Source organism: Rhineura floridana, chromosome 13 (genome assembly GCF_030035675.1).
Source record: "Rhineura floridana isolate rRhiFlo1 chromosome 13, rRhiFlo1.hap2, whole genome shotgun sequence".
Taxonomy (NCBI): Eukaryota; Metazoa; Chordata; class Lepidosauria; order Squamata; family Rhineuridae; genus Rhineura; species Rhineura floridana.
This window is the reverse complement of record NC_084492.1, coordinates 33,082,067-33,098,995: the sequence shown is the minus strand read 5'-3', so window position 1 is coordinate 33,098,995 and position 16,929 is coordinate 33,082,067. Positions and strand designations below refer to the sequence as shown.

The window sequence follows — 16,929 nt, the reverse complement described above, 5'->3', positions numbered from 1 at the left end:
TTTGGTTCGGCTTGGGTCCAGGCTATTTGTCAGACTGCATTGCCCTCTATGTGCCTGCTCGAGCCCTGAGATCCTCAGGAGAGGCCCTCCTTTCGATACCTTCATCCGCACAAGTACAACTAGTGAGGATACGAGATAGGGCCTTCTCGGTGGCTGCCCCTAGGCTTTGGAATTCCCTCCCTAAGGAGATAAGAATGGCCTCTTCCCTGCAGTCCTTTCGTCGACAGGTAAAAACTTGCTTATTTCAGCAAGCCTTTGATTTCGAAGGCAGCTAAAGATAGGCCCAAAAGGAGGTTATATTGTTCTTGCTTGTTTATTTTTTAATTATTCTGATTTTATGAGTATAGTTTTTAATTATCAGAAACAGTTTAATGCTATTTTAAATTAGAGTTCATTTTTTAATTATATCTGTCTATATTTGTTTATTTATGTATTATATGGTTTTAACTTTGGTAGGTTTTAATTGTATCTGTTTTTTATCTGGAAGCCGCCGTGAGTTCCAATTTGGAAAAACAGCGGGGTATAAATAAAGTTAATAATAATAATAATAATAATAATAATAATAATAATAATAATAATAATAATAATAATATTGTTTCGGAAAGTGCAAATTTGACAGATTCAGCTTTAAATGCGAACTGATTGAATTTCTCACCTATCCCTAGTTGTACTGCCTTGCCCAGTGTGCCGATTTACACAAACACAATCCTCAACTCAATGGGACTGACTTCCCAGGCAGTGTTTATAGGATTGTAACTTTGTGCACTACATAACCACTCTCGGCTCCTGGGACTCTGCACAATGGAACACTGCAAGACACACTGTGCACACAACTGAACATTGCTTTGTTGCAGGGTGAGGACAAAGAGGTCTTTACAAATAATATGCGAAGCAGCTACTTTCACCACCACAGGGACAAGTCGTGCCTTTCCCCCACAACATAGTGTTTCCATTAAGAGAAGAAAGCCTTCCCCATTTAGATGTTTCCAACGCTGGGTTACCTTTGCCATCCCAAAAGTGGCTTAACCCCCTTCTCAGGGATGCAGGACGTTGCCAGGACAGCAAACAGCCAAGCCATTAACAAGATTAGCAGCATGCATAAGGCACGAAGAGGGACCAGAATAATCCCAAACAGGATAGCCTGGAAAATAAAAGATAGGATTAACCAGTCACCTGGACCACCAGTGATGTTCAGTGCACTTGTTTGTTTCAAAAACACACATACATCAGAGAAACAGTCATGACTGTACTGCCCTTAACCAACACAGTAATTTGTTGTTGTTATGTGCCTTCAAGTTGATTGCAACTTATGGTGACTCTATGAATCAGTGACCTCCAACAGCATCTGTCATGAACCACCAACTCTAGGACTCTCTCTTCATGCTTCTGAAGAGCATGAGACAACTTGTGAAACTCCTTTGTAGCTGTATCTGATGATGTCCATACATCTCAACATGTGGGAGATGCACAAGTTACTGGTCTATCTCAATTGTCCTTACATAGAATGATAATAACAATAGTTACGTTTCCTCACTGCACTTTTTGGGTAGAACCAGACGCTGCTGGACTCCAACTCTCATCATTCCTGACTATTGGTCATCTGCCTAGGGGCTGATGTAAGCACACCACATTGGCTACCTTTGGACTAGATGGACCTTTGGTCAGGTTCAACAGGGCTTTTCTTGTGTTCCAATCACCTCGAAATGCTTCCAGTAGAGTTTGTCCACACACACAGAGCTGCCAGTCATCAAATGCCAAGTAATCCAGTAACATGCATGCATATAGGTGTGAACCAGACACAGATCCTGTGCAACTGAGCCCTGGTTTATTCAGGCATTGCTGGAGATTGCTGGGGAAGGGAAGTAGCTCAGTGGTAGAGCACCTACTTTGTATCTAGAAGGTCCCAGGTTCAATCCCCAGCATTTGTAGGTGGGAAAGTCTCCTTCCTGAAATGCTGAAAAGCAGCTGCCAGCCAGTGTCCAGAATACTGAGCTAGATGGTCTGGCTGAGTAGGCGTAAGTTTTCCTATGGCCCGAGAATTCTCACGCCCCAGATAGAGACATCTCAGGAAATAACTTGCTGGTTACCTAATCCATTGACCAATTGCCAAGAGACACAGAAAGTAACTTCCTGACCAGTGATATTTGACTAAATACCAACTCCAGTGAGTGTTAAAACAAACAAACCCAAAGGCAAATTTAATGTAAACATTTGAAAACAAACTAACATGGGGCTGGGCTTTGCTGCACAATGGCACACAGACTGAAGTAGGGTTAAACAGCATGAAAAAGATGCTAATTGGACTGGTCAGTAATGGATAGGAGCTTCTGCAATGTGCATATGTTTCGTTGGCAAGCACATTCATTCATTCTTTATTACATTTCTCTCCCACCTTTCCTCCAAGCAGTTGAAGGTGGCATCCACAGCCTCCTCCCATTCCATCCACACAACAACCCTGCGAGGTAGGTTATGCTGAGAGACAATAAATGGCCCAAGGTTACCCAGTGAGCTTCATGACCGAATTGGGATTTGAACCCTGCTCTCATAAATCCTAGTCCAGCACTAACCACTGCACCACCAAGGCTCCACACATCAATGTAGAAAAGAATTCCATGCAGATAAGAGGTCTTATAGCCACTGTCTTAAAGTTCAAAGCTGTCCTCTGGACTCAGATGTTATTAGACTACAACTCGTATCATCCCTGATCACTGGCACTGCCAGCTGAGGCTGATGGGAGGCAGAGTCCAACAATGTTCTACCTCCACTGTAGAAGGCAGTATGCTTTTGAATACCAGTTACTGGAAACTGTAGGAGGGGACAGTGCTGTTGTGCTCAGGTCCTGCTTGTGGGCTTCCCATGGTCATCAGGTTGGCCACTGTGAGAAGAGGATGCTGGACTAGATGGGCCGCTGGCCTGATCCAACAGGTTCTTCTGATGTTCTTAACTTCTGTTGGGCCTCTGGTTACCCTCCCTGTTCTAAATGCTACCATCACCAGACAGAAGTCATACATCATCAGAAGTGGGCTGTCTCCTTTCCTACATGAATTCAGTCAGCAATTCTGGGGTCTACCTTGTTGCTTCTATACCCAAATCATCTCTGATCACATTGCTATATTCCCAGGAAATTCCAGACCTGTGTTCCTAGGGTCCTTTGGAAAGCCCTTCCTTCAGCTTTTGCCTGCATCAAACAGGTACAAAATAGCAAGACCACGCATGGGTGCAGCAGGCAAAAGCTTTACCTTTGTGCCAAATTAGATAATAAGTAAATTAGTATCCCTGGCAGGTGTAAGTATTTTTATTATCTTTAACCTGCAGCTAAAGCAGTCAATGTTTGTTTTCAAAGACTATGTGTCTCATCATCTGCTGTTTATATGTGGAACAGTGGAATTAAAGAAGCTTACTAGGGAAGTCGAGAAATTATCTTCCTGTTAAGGTTTAGCACAAGATTTGATATAGATTTGCAGAGAAGCTCCAGATAATGGATGTCGGGGCAGAGGGCTGGGGTAGATGATCTAATGGATGCAAAAAAAGACAGCCACTGCTAACTAGAGGTCAGCTTACAGGACAATATTCACCATTTCCTATCAGTACAAAACAGGGGTTTTTTTGTAGCATTGTCTCATGAAGTTCAACAATGGTTAGTCATGCACTTGCTCTTAATTTCTTTCATTAGTGATCTTTTGAGCAAGTTTGGATGTTCCACAGCTATCTTCACTTGGCAGTATGTCTCTGAATACCAGGTTGCTGGGGAGCAGAAGTGGGGCGAGAGGACTGCTGTGCTCAGGTCCTGCTTGTGGGCTTCCTATGAACATCTGGTTGGCCACCATGAGGATAAGATGCTGGACTAGATGGGCTCTTGGTCCGATCCAGCAGGACTGTTCGTATGTTCAAAGGCAATAGCATTCTAAGGCTGTGTTTGATTTAGGTCTTTCATTTCATGTTGGGTTGACAGGTTCAGGGCCTGAGACTGGTCCTGTATCTTTAGGAGAAGAGAAAGTCAGCCAAGTGCAGGTTTTCTTGCAACACTGTAATGGGAAAAACCACAAGGTGGAATTCTCCCTTCCCCCTGCACAACTTTTAAAGATACAGAAGACCTCTTGGAGGCCGGGCCTGGCAACCAAGAGGTCTTCTGTATCTTTAAAAGTTGTGCAGATGTTGTTAGACTACAACTCGTATCATCCCTGATAAAAAAGGAGCTCCATGTGAAGAAGCCTCCCACATGGAACAGCCTTTCTTCAAGCTTTGGATTTGAAGCAGTCCACATACAGCTTTGTACCAAATCTGCTGAAGCAGAGAGTGGGAAGCTATTGGCTTCCTTTTGTTATTAAAAAATAATAATCTAAAATCACATTTTTGGCTTCTCAAGCACATTTTGTTTTTCTTTATTTTTTATAAAAAGGCTCTAGCAATCATTTTTAATAGAGCTGTTAAAGAAATTGCTTTCTCTTAAATGTGGAGGTAGTTAGACTCAGTGGTACAAAACAAGGATCTTATTACAGTCTTTGCAGGATTTAAGAGCACTCTGGAACAAGTAATACAAAACTGCCTTAGAGCAATAATGAAAGTTGACCAAACTTCCTCAGGATATCAGGTTATATCTGCTCTCTGAGGAAACGCGCTAGCCCAGTAGCCACATGGGAAACCTGTGAACTTCTGTATATTCATTTTTGTTTTGTTCGTTTTGTTATTTGAATGTTTCAATGTAGTTTGCCAACCAAGCAATGATTAAAAAACGGATATACATGGGGAAAGTGTGCACAAAATGAATATATTGGTGAAAATGATATTCAAAACTGCATTATATTAGGATAAATTGCTTGCAAAAATGTGTACATTGGTCAAAACTGCATACAAACTGTATTTTTAGTAGAAATTTGCACTAAATTGCTGAAGAATTCTCATGAGGGTTTTTTTTAAAAAAAAAATCGTACATTGCTGCAGAAATGTAGAGAACCAAATTTAAGTTTCGAAAACTGAGAAAACAAGAGAGCCGAAATTGACAGATCATTCCATCCCTGTAGTGCATAGCTAAACTACGGAATTTGCTCCCACAGGAGGCAGTCATGGCTACCAACTTGGATGGCTTTAAAAGAGGAGTAGACACATCCGTTGGGGATAAGGCTATCAATGGCTACTAGCCATGATGGCCCTGCTCTGCCTCCACTGTTTGGGGCAGTATGCTTTTGAATGCCAGTTGCCAGAAAGTGCTATAGTGGTCAAGCCCTGTTTGCGAGCTTCCCAGTAGAGGCATCTGGTTGGCCACTATGAGAAGCTGGACTAGATGGGCCACTGGCCTGGTCCAGCAGGCTTTTCTTATATTTTCAAAAGCATCACAGACACCTAAAAACAGCCATATACACCGACAGCTAGTAATTTCAGGTTGCCAGGAATAGTATCTTTTAGCCATCACATATTGGGTATATAGGTAAAAGTAAAGGTGTCCCCACACTTGTCACCCTAAGAGTCGGAAACGACTCGCACTACGTCTTGCGACGTTTACTAGGCAGACCGTACATATGGGGTGGGATTGCCAGTTCCTTCCCCGGCCTTTCTTTACCCCCCAGCATATGCCAGGTACTCATTTCACCGACCATAGATGGATGGAAGGCTGAGTGGACCTCGACCCCTTTTACCGGAGATTCGACTTGCTCCTTCTGTTGGAATTGAACTCCGGCTGTGAGCAGAGCTTTCGGATGCGTTACCGCCACTTACCACTCTGCACCACGGAGTATATATATAGAACTGCCCCCAAAATTCTTGGGGTAGTGTGGGATGAGTTGGGGCAAGAGTTGACTGGAAAGAAAGGGATTTATTCTAGCCTCAAAATTACAAGAGGGAAGAGAAGCATTACACTTCTCAGCAAAACGGAAGGCCGGTCCAGAGTGGGAAGATTGCACAGAACTGGGTGTCAGCCTTCTCTTCCAGCAAAGGTTTGGCCACATAACGAAAATGAGCAAATTGCATAAGCTTCCTCTTCCCTCACCTACTTCTGCTGGCTGCGTTTGCATGACCTGTCCTCCCACTACTCATTTAAGGCTGCATTTTTAAACACACTTACCTGGGAGGAAGTCCCTAAGTTGCTTCTGAGCAAGGACAGACAATTCTGTCAGTTTGGGTTTCTCTCAGTTCCTCGTTTTTCCAGTCTTAAATTCAGTTCTGACATCAGTTTGCAATTAAAAAACAAGAACAACAAAACCAAGGCCTCATGAAAATTCATCAGCAACTTAGTACAAATGTGTCCTGATATGCACATCTTTTTTTTGCCTAATCTACACATTTTTGCACAGTAATTTTCCCTAATACAATACTTATTGGATGTTGTTTTCACTAGTATATGCATTTTTATGCATACTTTACCCAATTAAATGCATTTTTGTACATGTTACTTGGCTGGACGACTGCATTGCAAAATTCAGAGAAGAGCAAATTTCAAAGGATGGCTGTGTATTGGTTTGCACAGTTTCGGAATGGGTAAATTAGGTAGGTTTACCTTTAAATGCAAACAATCAAATTTCTCCCTCATCCCTAGTTCTGAGCAGATATGAATCTGATTGCTCTGTAAAGCTCAGATTTGTTCAGACACGCAAAAGACTGCTGGAGAAGACAATCCTCTGCCGTGATTAGATGCTCTTGATCAACCCATTCTCTTCCTAGGATTAAAATGACCACATAAAACAATAGCATTCCATCAAGGTGGAATTCACAGGTCCATAGCAAATGAGTAACATGGGAATGAACTCAGAAAGCCACTAAGGCAGAGGTGGGGAAATCCCTGGCTCTCCAGGGTTTCAAACAGGGCTCTTCCCCACCCTACCTAGAAAAGATGGGGATTGACCATGAGACCTCTTGCATGCAAAGCCATGTGCTTATCCACTGAGCTATGGTAACAACATAGGTTGCTTCCAGGTGTCAAGTGCAGTCTCCCATTCTCACAGTGGCCAACCAGATTCCCACAGTAAGTCCATAAGCAGGATCTGAGCACAAGATAACTCCTCCGATTGCCAGCAACTGATATTCAGAGGCAGGCTGCCCCCGACAGTGGAAGTAGAACATAGCCATCATTGCAGCCTTAGACTTCAAGCAAATTTGTATGGATGCTCAATTTCTTTGAGCATTCATTCCAATTTGTTTGTGGGAAGGTTATGCAATCTTCCAGACTGTTGCTATTTTCAGGTGGGTTTCAATCACCTACCAGCAAATTCAGGTTGCACAATTAAAGTTGATTTGGTACTCTTGTGCAACAAATCCACTTCTTCCCCCCAAAATTATAGGTTTTGCAATAAGGAAAGCAACCAGAAAATGTACAGAACGTGTGGGACGACCATTACTTGATGCCACATCATAAGACCTGGCCAACAACACATCAAAATGAATGCACAACAATCAATCAACATTGTCTGATCTCCCAACAAATGTTTAGCAAAGAAATCAGGACAACTGCTCCAAAAACAGGTCATCTGGAAGTGATTGCATTGTCAAATAATTGTTGTCCCACACTTTTGCATTCCCTAATCACTTTCCTTACTGAAGCAGGCTTGTTGAAAAAGGGCCCAAATCCATTTTAACTATACAGTAGGGCCCTGCTTACCGGCGCTTTGCATTCCGGCGTTCCACTAATGCAGCGGTGGGAAATTCCCCATTTTAAAGCCGTTTTTGCGGCATTTGCGGCATTTTCACAGCATTTTTGCAAGATGCGCCCCATTATAATCAATGGGGTTCTGCTTTACGGCGGGGGCCTGGTCCCTAACCTGCCGTATAAGCGGGGCCCTACTGTACTGAATTTGCCAGCAGTCACTGAATCCCACCTGCAATCTGGAAGGACCCACAGAAAATATAGGAAGGTGTCTTATACCAGTTCAGACCATCAGAAGCTGCCTTGTACTGAATCAGACCAGTGGTGCATCTATCCCAGTACAGTGTTTATACTGTCTTGCAGTGGCTCTCCAGGATTTTGGATGGGGGGTGGCATGCAATATTAGTTCCACTCAGGGTAGACCTATTGAAGTTAATGTACACAGTTAACTAAGATGAAGACCACACTTTGGAATTAATGAACCTAATTTAGGCTGCAATCCAATACGTCTACTCAGAAGTAAGCTCCATTAGGTTCAATGGGACTTACTAACAGGTAAGTGTGTACTGGATTGCAGCCCAAATTATGTCTATTAATTTCAGTGGGTGTATTCTGAGTGGGACTGACATTGAATACCACCCAATGGGTCTATTCTGTAGGACTTAGCTAGATACAATATAGGACTATTTCTCAGTCCTATTTGGACATGCTGGGAATTGAACCTGAGACCTTTTTCATGCAGAGCAGCTGTTCTACCATGAAGGGTCTCCACTAATTCTGTTTTCCTAAAAGTGATGCTGCCTCAAGATGCCTTATGCATGTATGTCACTACAAATTTGTTAGTCTTTAAGGTACCACAGTAATTATCGAACTATTGTCTTAATATCCCATGCAGGTAAAGTAATGCTCAAGATTCTGCAACAAAGGCTCTTACCGTATATGGAGCAAGACATTCCAGATGTTCAAGCTGGATTTAGAAAGGGAAGATGTACCAGAGTTCATTTCACAAACATACGTTGGATAATGGAATGGACCAAGGAATTTCAGAAGCAAATCACCCTGTGCTTTATAGATTACAGCAAAGCCTTTGATTGTGTAGATCAGCCTTTCCCAACCAGTGTGCCTCCAGATGTTGTTGGACCTGGCTGAGGCTGATGGGAGTTGTGGTCCAACAACATCTGGAGGCACACTGGTTGGGAAAGGCTGGTGTAGATAATGAAAAACTATGGAATGCTTTAAAAGAAATGGGGGTGCCACGGCATCTGATTGTCCTAATGCGCATCCTATACTCTGGACAAGAGGCTACTGTAAGGACAGAATATGGAGACCGATTGATTCCCAATCGGAAAGGGTGTGAGACAGGGGTGTATTTTATCACCCTTTTAATCTATACGCAGAACATATCATACAGAAAGCGGGATTGGACCAAGATGAAGGAGGTATGAAAACTGGAGGGAGAAATATCAATAATTTAAGATATGCAGATGATACCATATTACTAGCAGAAACCAGTAATGATCTGAAACGAATACTGATGAAAGTTAAAGAGGGAAGCACAAAAGCAGGACTAGAGTTGAACATCAAGAAGGGTAAAGTAATGACAACAGAAGAGTTAAGTAACTTTAAAGTTGACAACGAGGACATTGAAATTGTCAAGGGAGTATCAATACACAGTCATTAGCCAAAATGGAGACAATAGTCAAGAAATCAGAAGAAGGCTAGGAATGGGGAGGGCAGCTAGGAGAGAACTAGAAGAGGTCCTCAAATGCAAAGATGTATCACTGAACACTAAAGTCAGGATCATTCAGACCATGGTATTCCCGATCTCTATGTATGGATGTGAAAGTTGGACAGTGAAAAAAGTGGGTAAAAGAAAAATAAACTAATTTGAAATGTGGTGTTGGAGGAGAACTTTGCAGATACCACGGACTGTGAAAAAGACAAATAATTGGGTGTTAGAACAAATTAAACCAGAACTATCACTAGAAGCTAAAATGATGAAACTGAGGTTATCATACTTTGGACACATCATGAGAAGTCATGATTCACTAGAAAAGATAATAATGCTGGGAAAAACAGAACAGAGTAGAAAAAGAGGAAGGCCAAACACAAGAGATGGATTGATTCCATAAAGGAAGCCACAGACCTGAACTTACAAGATCTGAACAGGGTGGTTTATAACAGATGCTATTGGAGGTCGCTGATTCATAGAGTCACCATAAGTCATAATCGACTTGAAGGCATATAACAACAATGGTACCACAAGACTCTTTGACATTTATGCTGCAACAAACTAACATGGCTACCCCAGTAGCATTTTTCCTGTGGTTAATGTTTCCGAAAAAGCTTTTTAAAAAGAAAGATTGTGACACGGAAATCCTGGAAACATTTACTGAAACATTTTGCAGAGAAGAGAAAAAGCAGAACTTTGAACCGAACTCAGACTGCTCCAAAATTGAAATAGAAGTCAGGAAATCCTGTTCTACAGAGATTGGGAACCTCAGAACGTCAGCAGAGAGGCACCAGCTAAAGCTTATAATTAATATCTAAGCCCACCAACAATGCAAGATTTGACATACCGCTTGTATTAAGAATGTGGAATAAAGCTACTGTTGATTTAAACAGTCTGTGCAACAGGGAGAGGGGCAGGATTGTTGGTTTCTATTATTTATTTATATATTAAAAAAAACTACCTCATTTCTAATATGTTGCAATATTAAAGTAACAACATCCTGTATTGGACCATATAATCAGTTGCAGAAAGTCTGAAGGAAGTTTGTAATTCAGAACACTCTAGTGAGATGAGATGGAAATCTCTGATTAAATCTGACCCCAGGTGTTGCCTTCTGTCAGGTCCACATTGTTCATCTGGACCATCACTGTCTTCTCCAGGGTGAGGAACCTTCTTCATATTGAGGACCACATGTCCTCATGGGAAACTTTCTGGGGCCCGTATGCTGGTAGTGAGTGTGGTCAGAGGCCAAAGTGGGTGGACTTTTACCTTTAGACTGGAGTGGGGAACTTTTTTCACTCCATGGGCTAGATCCTGATCAGGATCAGCCTTGTGAGCCACATTGGACAGCTGAGCAGGGGTGCCCACTTATCAATCACATGACATCACAATGACATCATCTGCTGGGTGTTTTGAAGTCCCAAAGTTGGGACTCTAAAGCACCTTGCAAGGTGCTGCTAAACAGATTTCTTCTCCTTTTGGCAGGAATCCTATGCAGGTTTTCATGGAATCCCCTGCCAAATAGATGGCGAAAATATCCCTTTTAGCAAGAGACTCTGATGCACAACCCTTTCTGATTCAGGGAGGGGTCTGCATGGAATCCCTTCTAAAATGGAGGCAGGCTTACATGCAATTCATGTAAAACAATGGGTGGAAAACACTATTTTAGCAGGGGATTTTAATGCAAACCCCTTCTTGAATCATGCTGGATAAACAGGTCAGCTAGAGGAGCCCATAGTATATAAGGGCGAGAGATGGAAAGATCCATAAATTTTGGTTCTCTCAGTTTCTCATTTTTCCAATCTTCAATTCAGTTCTCCACATATCTGCAGTAATTTCCATTTAAGAAAAAAAAATCCTCATGAAAATTCTCCAACATTTTAGTGTGAATTTCTCCTAATAAACACATTTTAGGATGTTTTGATTCAGTGCACTTTTTTTGCAAGCAATTTCTCATCCTATAATGCCTTTTTGTATCTTTTTCTCACTCATATATTCATTTTTATGCACACTCTCCTCCAGCGTATGTATTCTTTGTAAACATTGGTTGGTTGGAGAGGTGCATACGTGTGAATTTCATACAATGGCTGTGTTTTGGATCGCACATTGTCTCGGAAAGTGTGAATTTGATAGATTTGGCTTGAAATGCAAACTGAATTAAATTTCCCACCCATCTGTAAGGGCCAAAGAAGCAGGCACATGTTTTGCATTCAGAAGGGTTAATTGCTGACCTCTCCAGTTAAAAGGATATTGGGTTAAAGGGGTTGAGGTGAGGCCTCCCACCCCCGAGACCCTGGAAACGTGTTGCCATTCAAAGTCCAAAATACATGACTACAGAAGTCAGTGTTCTGACTCCAGTATTCACACATTCATACAGCCTGCCAGGAAAAGATTGGTTTTATGATGATGATGATGCCTGTGGTCAATTATTAAAAGACAAGAGAATCATATTTTTTTAAGGAGCAACACCAACTAGAATAATGTAAATTATCCACAGCTCATGGTTTTCCTCACCTCGCTCATAAAGGTTGTATTATCCCCATTTCCCAGATCAAGGAACTGAGGCTGTAGGGCAGCTGCGAGGAACTTTTAGCCCTCCAGTTGTTGCTGAATGATGACTCCCATCAGCTCTAACTAGCTTAGACAATGGCCAGGGATGACCGGCCTTCAGCAAGTCCAGCAACATCTGGAGGGCCAAAGGTTCAGTAGGATCATCAAGACCATCGATTTGAGGTGTGTGGCCCAGGTAGGATTCCAAACCCAGCCAAGATTACTCTTAATGCCGCTCTCCCACCTACCCCCCGCCCAAAAAAACCCACCTCACACGATCCGTGCAAAGGGGAGGGGGTGTGAGGCAAGAGATGCAAACGGTTTGCATCCGACTCCCGACACCAGAGCTGAAATCGCTTCTTTCGCTTGCAGGGGGTCCCCCGGGGAGCGCCGGGCAGGTGGGGCTCGGAGGAATTCTAAGAGAACAAATTCTTCGCCTCCTTATGTAACGAAGAAGGCAGGCTTTTTCCAGCCGCCGCGCCTCCAGGCAGGCACCAAATAGATACCAAGCACCCACAATAGCGGCGTTTAATTTCTGCACTCTTCAGCGCAGCGATGAAGGCATTTATTATTATTATTATTTGTGTTGGAAAGGCTGCTTTCAAAACGCCTATCCGCATTTGCCCAAGGCACCTTTGCGCGTGCGGATTGTGTCCGCCTCGCCCTTTGCCCCAGGACTGCCCCCTCCCCATCAAGCTCGCAGGCAGCCCCCTCCCATCCACCCCGGAGGCCCCCTGGAAATCCTGGTCTCCCCACCCGCGGGGTCTGTTCTCAGCGGGTGGCCATCCCCTGTACCCGGGCTCTCTTCTTCGCATCCAGACGCGTCTCTTGCACGAAGGGGTTGATCACCAAGGGCGAGGCGAGCGACTGCTGCCTGGGCAAGGTGAAGACCCTGGGCTGTTCCTGCGGGTCCTTCGACATGCCGCCACCGGCACCGGCGCCCACCTGGGCGGCCAATCCGCCTCCCACCGCCGCCACGGCCGCTTCTGTGCACAGAGTCATCGCGGCCAGGAGATGCTGTGAAGAGCGCTCGCTCCTCCTTGCCGCCGATACGCCTGCGCATAATCCATCCGCGGGAGGGTGGAAGGTGGGGGTTGCCAACGTCTTGGCCAGCCTCTGCTCCTCTGCCTTTTAAGAGCAGCTTCCTCCGCAGACGAGTTAGGCGATCATTATTTTAGATCAGCTGGCTATCCCAGAGGGGCAACGCCACGCTGTTGTGGTAGTGGTGGGGTTTGGAGGGGGGGAACTTATTGACTAGTCTCTGCTCCTCTGCAGATGATATTTTCCTCTGCAGACAGTTGCAGGTGATATTTTCTTTCTTTTTTCTTTTAAATCTTTATTAGACAAAATTCAAAAGCATATAAAAACAGTACACTGCGATAACAATGAAATTCCAATACATTGGCACATGTTAATCTGATTAATCACAGCCACAATTACCTCATAATTTAGAATTCTTAAATATCTCCTGGCAGATGATCTTTTCAACAGGCTGTTCTTGAGTAGCAGCATTAGGACAGACAGTAGGATAGTGGCAAGTTCAGAAGTGCTGGGGCACTTCATAATAGCCACACCACACCCTCTCACAGCCCCTTTCCCCACTTTCCCTCATATCATTTGCTTTCCGTGTCGTCTCCCAAGTCCACACTCATCTACAGTAGAAGTCCCTAGGAACCAAACAGCCTGAAAGGGGAGGTTGTGTGTTAACTACTGCGAAGAGTCTTCTCAGTGGCTGACTTAGCTCATTTCACTCTGGTTCCAATCAGTACAAAAGGACAAATACACTATTCAGTGGCTAACAAGTTCCCAAACCTGGTTGGGGTCCTGCTCCCAAAAAAGTAATGGGTCTATGTCCCCCCCTCCCAGATGACCACACCCCTGATTAAGACTCCAGATCAGTGGACGTGTGGATGGATGGTTGGGTGGAGGCAGAAATTTGTCCACCTTTTGATTGAGTCCCTGCTCATCTGATTTTAACAACAGGTTTCCTTACAGATTATAGCAGATGAGGAAATAATTATTCTACAACCATTGGCTATTCTGGAGAGGCACTCTTAGACTGACAGGTGGTTGTGGTGTGTGTCTGTATCTGTTTGTAGGTGGAAGGTTACCAGCTTTTTGCTGGTCCTTGCTCCTCTGCCTGTTTACAGCAACAGCTGTCTGAAATGATTTTCATTAATTTTATAATTGTTAACTCTTGTATCTGCATTTATAACTGTACATTATATTATTGTTAACCCACCCTGGGACTTCAGGTAAAGGGTGGGTAAGAAATATTGTCAGTAAGTCAATAAATACATTTTCTCTGCAGACTTTATCAGGTGATAATCATTTTAATGCTACAGATAGCTTTCTGTGCAGGTTCCTGTACAATTGAATTGAATTGAAACTTTCAATGTGAACTGAGTCAAATATCACATGTATATGATTGGAGCCTAAAAACATTCCTTGCTCTGAATGTGCAGAAAAGGGGAGGGGCATAGCTCAGTGGAAGAGCATTTGCTTTGCATGCAGAAGGTCCCAGTTTGAATCACCAGGATTTCCAGGTCAGACTGGGAGAGAACCCTGCCTGAAATCCTGCAGAGCCACTGCCAGTCAGTGTTGACAGTACTAAGCTAGATTGACCAACATCCTGACTCTGTATAAGGCAGCATCCTGTGTTCCTAAGCAAGCAGTTACCCCAACACATCACCAGAGTATGAAACATTATGTTTGAAATAAACGCATACATCCAAGGATTGCTACTGTGATGAAACCAACAAGGTAACCTTTCATATAACACTTGTGTCTTTCTAAACAAGAAAATTAAGTTGCCAAAAATTAGCATAGTGGTTAAAGCAGGGGATGGTGAACATCAGGCATGGGGGCTGCAGATCTCTCTACCTGGCCCACAGAACTGTCCCCAGTACTAGAAGGGTCACTTAAACAGTGCAGATAGAGTCCAGAGACAAAAGTCCTGTTAACACTTTCCTGAGGAAACTGAACACTAACAGTGTATGATTTCAGGAGAAAGGAAGATATAGGTTTTGTCTTTCTTCGTTCAGGCCTTGTACATAGCAGAGAGCAGTTCAAGCAAACATACAGAGGAAAACTCCCTCAGAATTACACAGCCAATCAGAGCATGTGCTGCCTCTACAAAGATCATGCTATTGTGCCTGGTTGCAAAGCAACCCCGTCCTCCTCCTCCACCACCACCATTTTGGTTAGCCGACTTGCTGATAACAGAATTAACCCTTAAATTACAAACAGAATAATCTCTGCTGTCGCATTTCCAATATCAGGGTCATGATTTGCCCCAGGACAAGTCTCTTATTGGTCCTGCTCTGCCCCCTCCTTGAATGCTTTGCCTGACTGGGCTGTGTCCCTGAACAGTGATAGTGCCTCTTGCTTGCCTGGGTTGAAGAGATCTGTGGTTGTCATTGTGTGGCTATAGACTATAAACCTTTGACTTTTTGTGTGGCTGGAATGTAGTCTACTGTACAAAGGTAAGAACTTGATCTATAGCTCCATCTACTTTTGCCTCTGGCCCACTCACCACTGGCATGTGGCCCCCAGAAGGTTATCCATGAAGGAATGTGGCCCTCAAGCTGAAAAGGGGTTATGATCCCTGGGTTAGCCTGTGGGATAAGGCATTGGGAGACTCAGGTTAAATCCATACTCAGCTCCAGAGCCCCATGGAGGTAGGGTAGGATGGTCATACTAGCAACCTGAGTGCAGTTAAAATTGGTGTTTTGTCCCTAGAAGATCTAATATGGAATAACAGAACTCAAATACTGACTGATTTCGGGAGAGATGAAAAGTCACCATTTAATTTCAGCCATGAACTTAGTTTGCATTCCTGGTTATTGGTGACATCCCATCTCATAATAAACCTGGCAACTCTGTCTTGGAATACATTTCTGGTGAGCTGGCAAAAGTCTAGCATTTGTGCACCTTTGCCATTCAAGTCAAATTAACCCCGACATACACAATGAGTGCCTTCTGTTTTGAAAATGGATCCCCATCTAGTGGTGAAAATGAAACAGTGCAGTTGCAGCCAGCAAGGATCATTTTGTCTATCTGTATCGCCTAAGGCAGGGAATCTCAAATTGTGGTCTGTGAGCTACCAGTGGTCCACGAGCGTCATTCAGATGGTCCTCATTGTGTCTGTGGATTTGTGGTTGAAGACAGGAGACAGCACATCCATCGCATTCAATATTCATATCGAGTTTTCATTGTTTTTTAATTGCTGCTTTCTTATGTTTTAAAAAATTGTATAACAATTTGAATTCTATCTAGGACATCTAGGACAGCACATTGCAGGTGCTACTACAGACAGAAAAATCACTCTGTAGTCTGCCAAGACCCTCAGAAATTTTCAAGTGGTCCATGGGGAAAAGTGTTTGGGAACCATTGGTCTAAGATTCTATATAAACACATGGCTACCAGCAAGCTGTCACACCCCAGCGGGACCAAGGGTGCAAGCAGAAAAAAGACAATGCATGGGGGATCTGTGAACGGGATCTCCTGCAGTTTCAAAATGTTATTCATTATTGTATTTATTTATTTATTAAATTTATATCCCATCCTTTCTCCCAGAAGGAGCCCAGGGTGGCAAACAAAAACTAAAAACACTTTAAAACATCTTAAAAATGATTTTAAAAAAAATAAAAAATAAAACAAGACATCTTTAAAAATCTTTTAAAAAACAACTTTAAAAACATTTAAAAAAGCAATTCCAGGACAAATGTAGACTGGGATAAGGTCTCTAAGTAAAAGGCTTGTTGAAAGAGGAAGGTCTTCAGCAGGTGCCAAAAAGATCACAGAGATGGAGTCTGTCTAATATTACTTTTTGAGATGGCTGAGTAGGGTTTGCAAGAGTCCTCTCTTCTCATTCTAGGAATCATTTCATAGGTTGTCTACCCTCTGCAGCCTTCCCGGATGCCTGTGCTTCAGTCAAGACCTACGGAAAACATCATGAGGTAACTCCTCCATTTGAGCTCTTTAAAGGTCAGGAAGTGTGGCCCCTTAGGGAAGCTGCAGAGTGCTGGAGAAATGTTTGATGGAAGAAAGAAAAACACATATACCACTCTCA

The 16,929-nt window shown here is 43.3% G+C and overlaps 1 protein-coding gene across 3 annotated transcripts in view; it reads right to left on the bottom strand.

Annotated features, from left to right (window-relative positions):
- Window positions 1-12,913, bottom strand: part of LPCAT2 (lysophosphatidylcholine acyltransferase 2) — a 47,428-nt gene extending 34,515 nt beyond the window's left edge. Inside the window, exons 1-2 of one of the 3 annotated variants that reach the window (XM_061594045.1) lie at window positions 12,651-12,913; window positions 1,002-1,141 (exon numbers count right to left, since the gene is read on the bottom strand). In XM_061594045.1, the coding sequence (XP_061450029.1) occupies window positions 1,002-1,141; window positions 12,651-12,857 (347 nt within the window). In that variant the 5' untranslated portion in view covers window positions 12,858-12,913. Of the gene's footprint in view, window positions 1-1,001; window positions 1,142-12,611 lie in introns of all 3 variants that reach the window. The other 2 variants (XM_061594044.1, XM_061594046.1) reach the window with 2 other exon arrangements.
- Window positions 12,914-16,929: the final 4,016 nt, after the last annotated feature.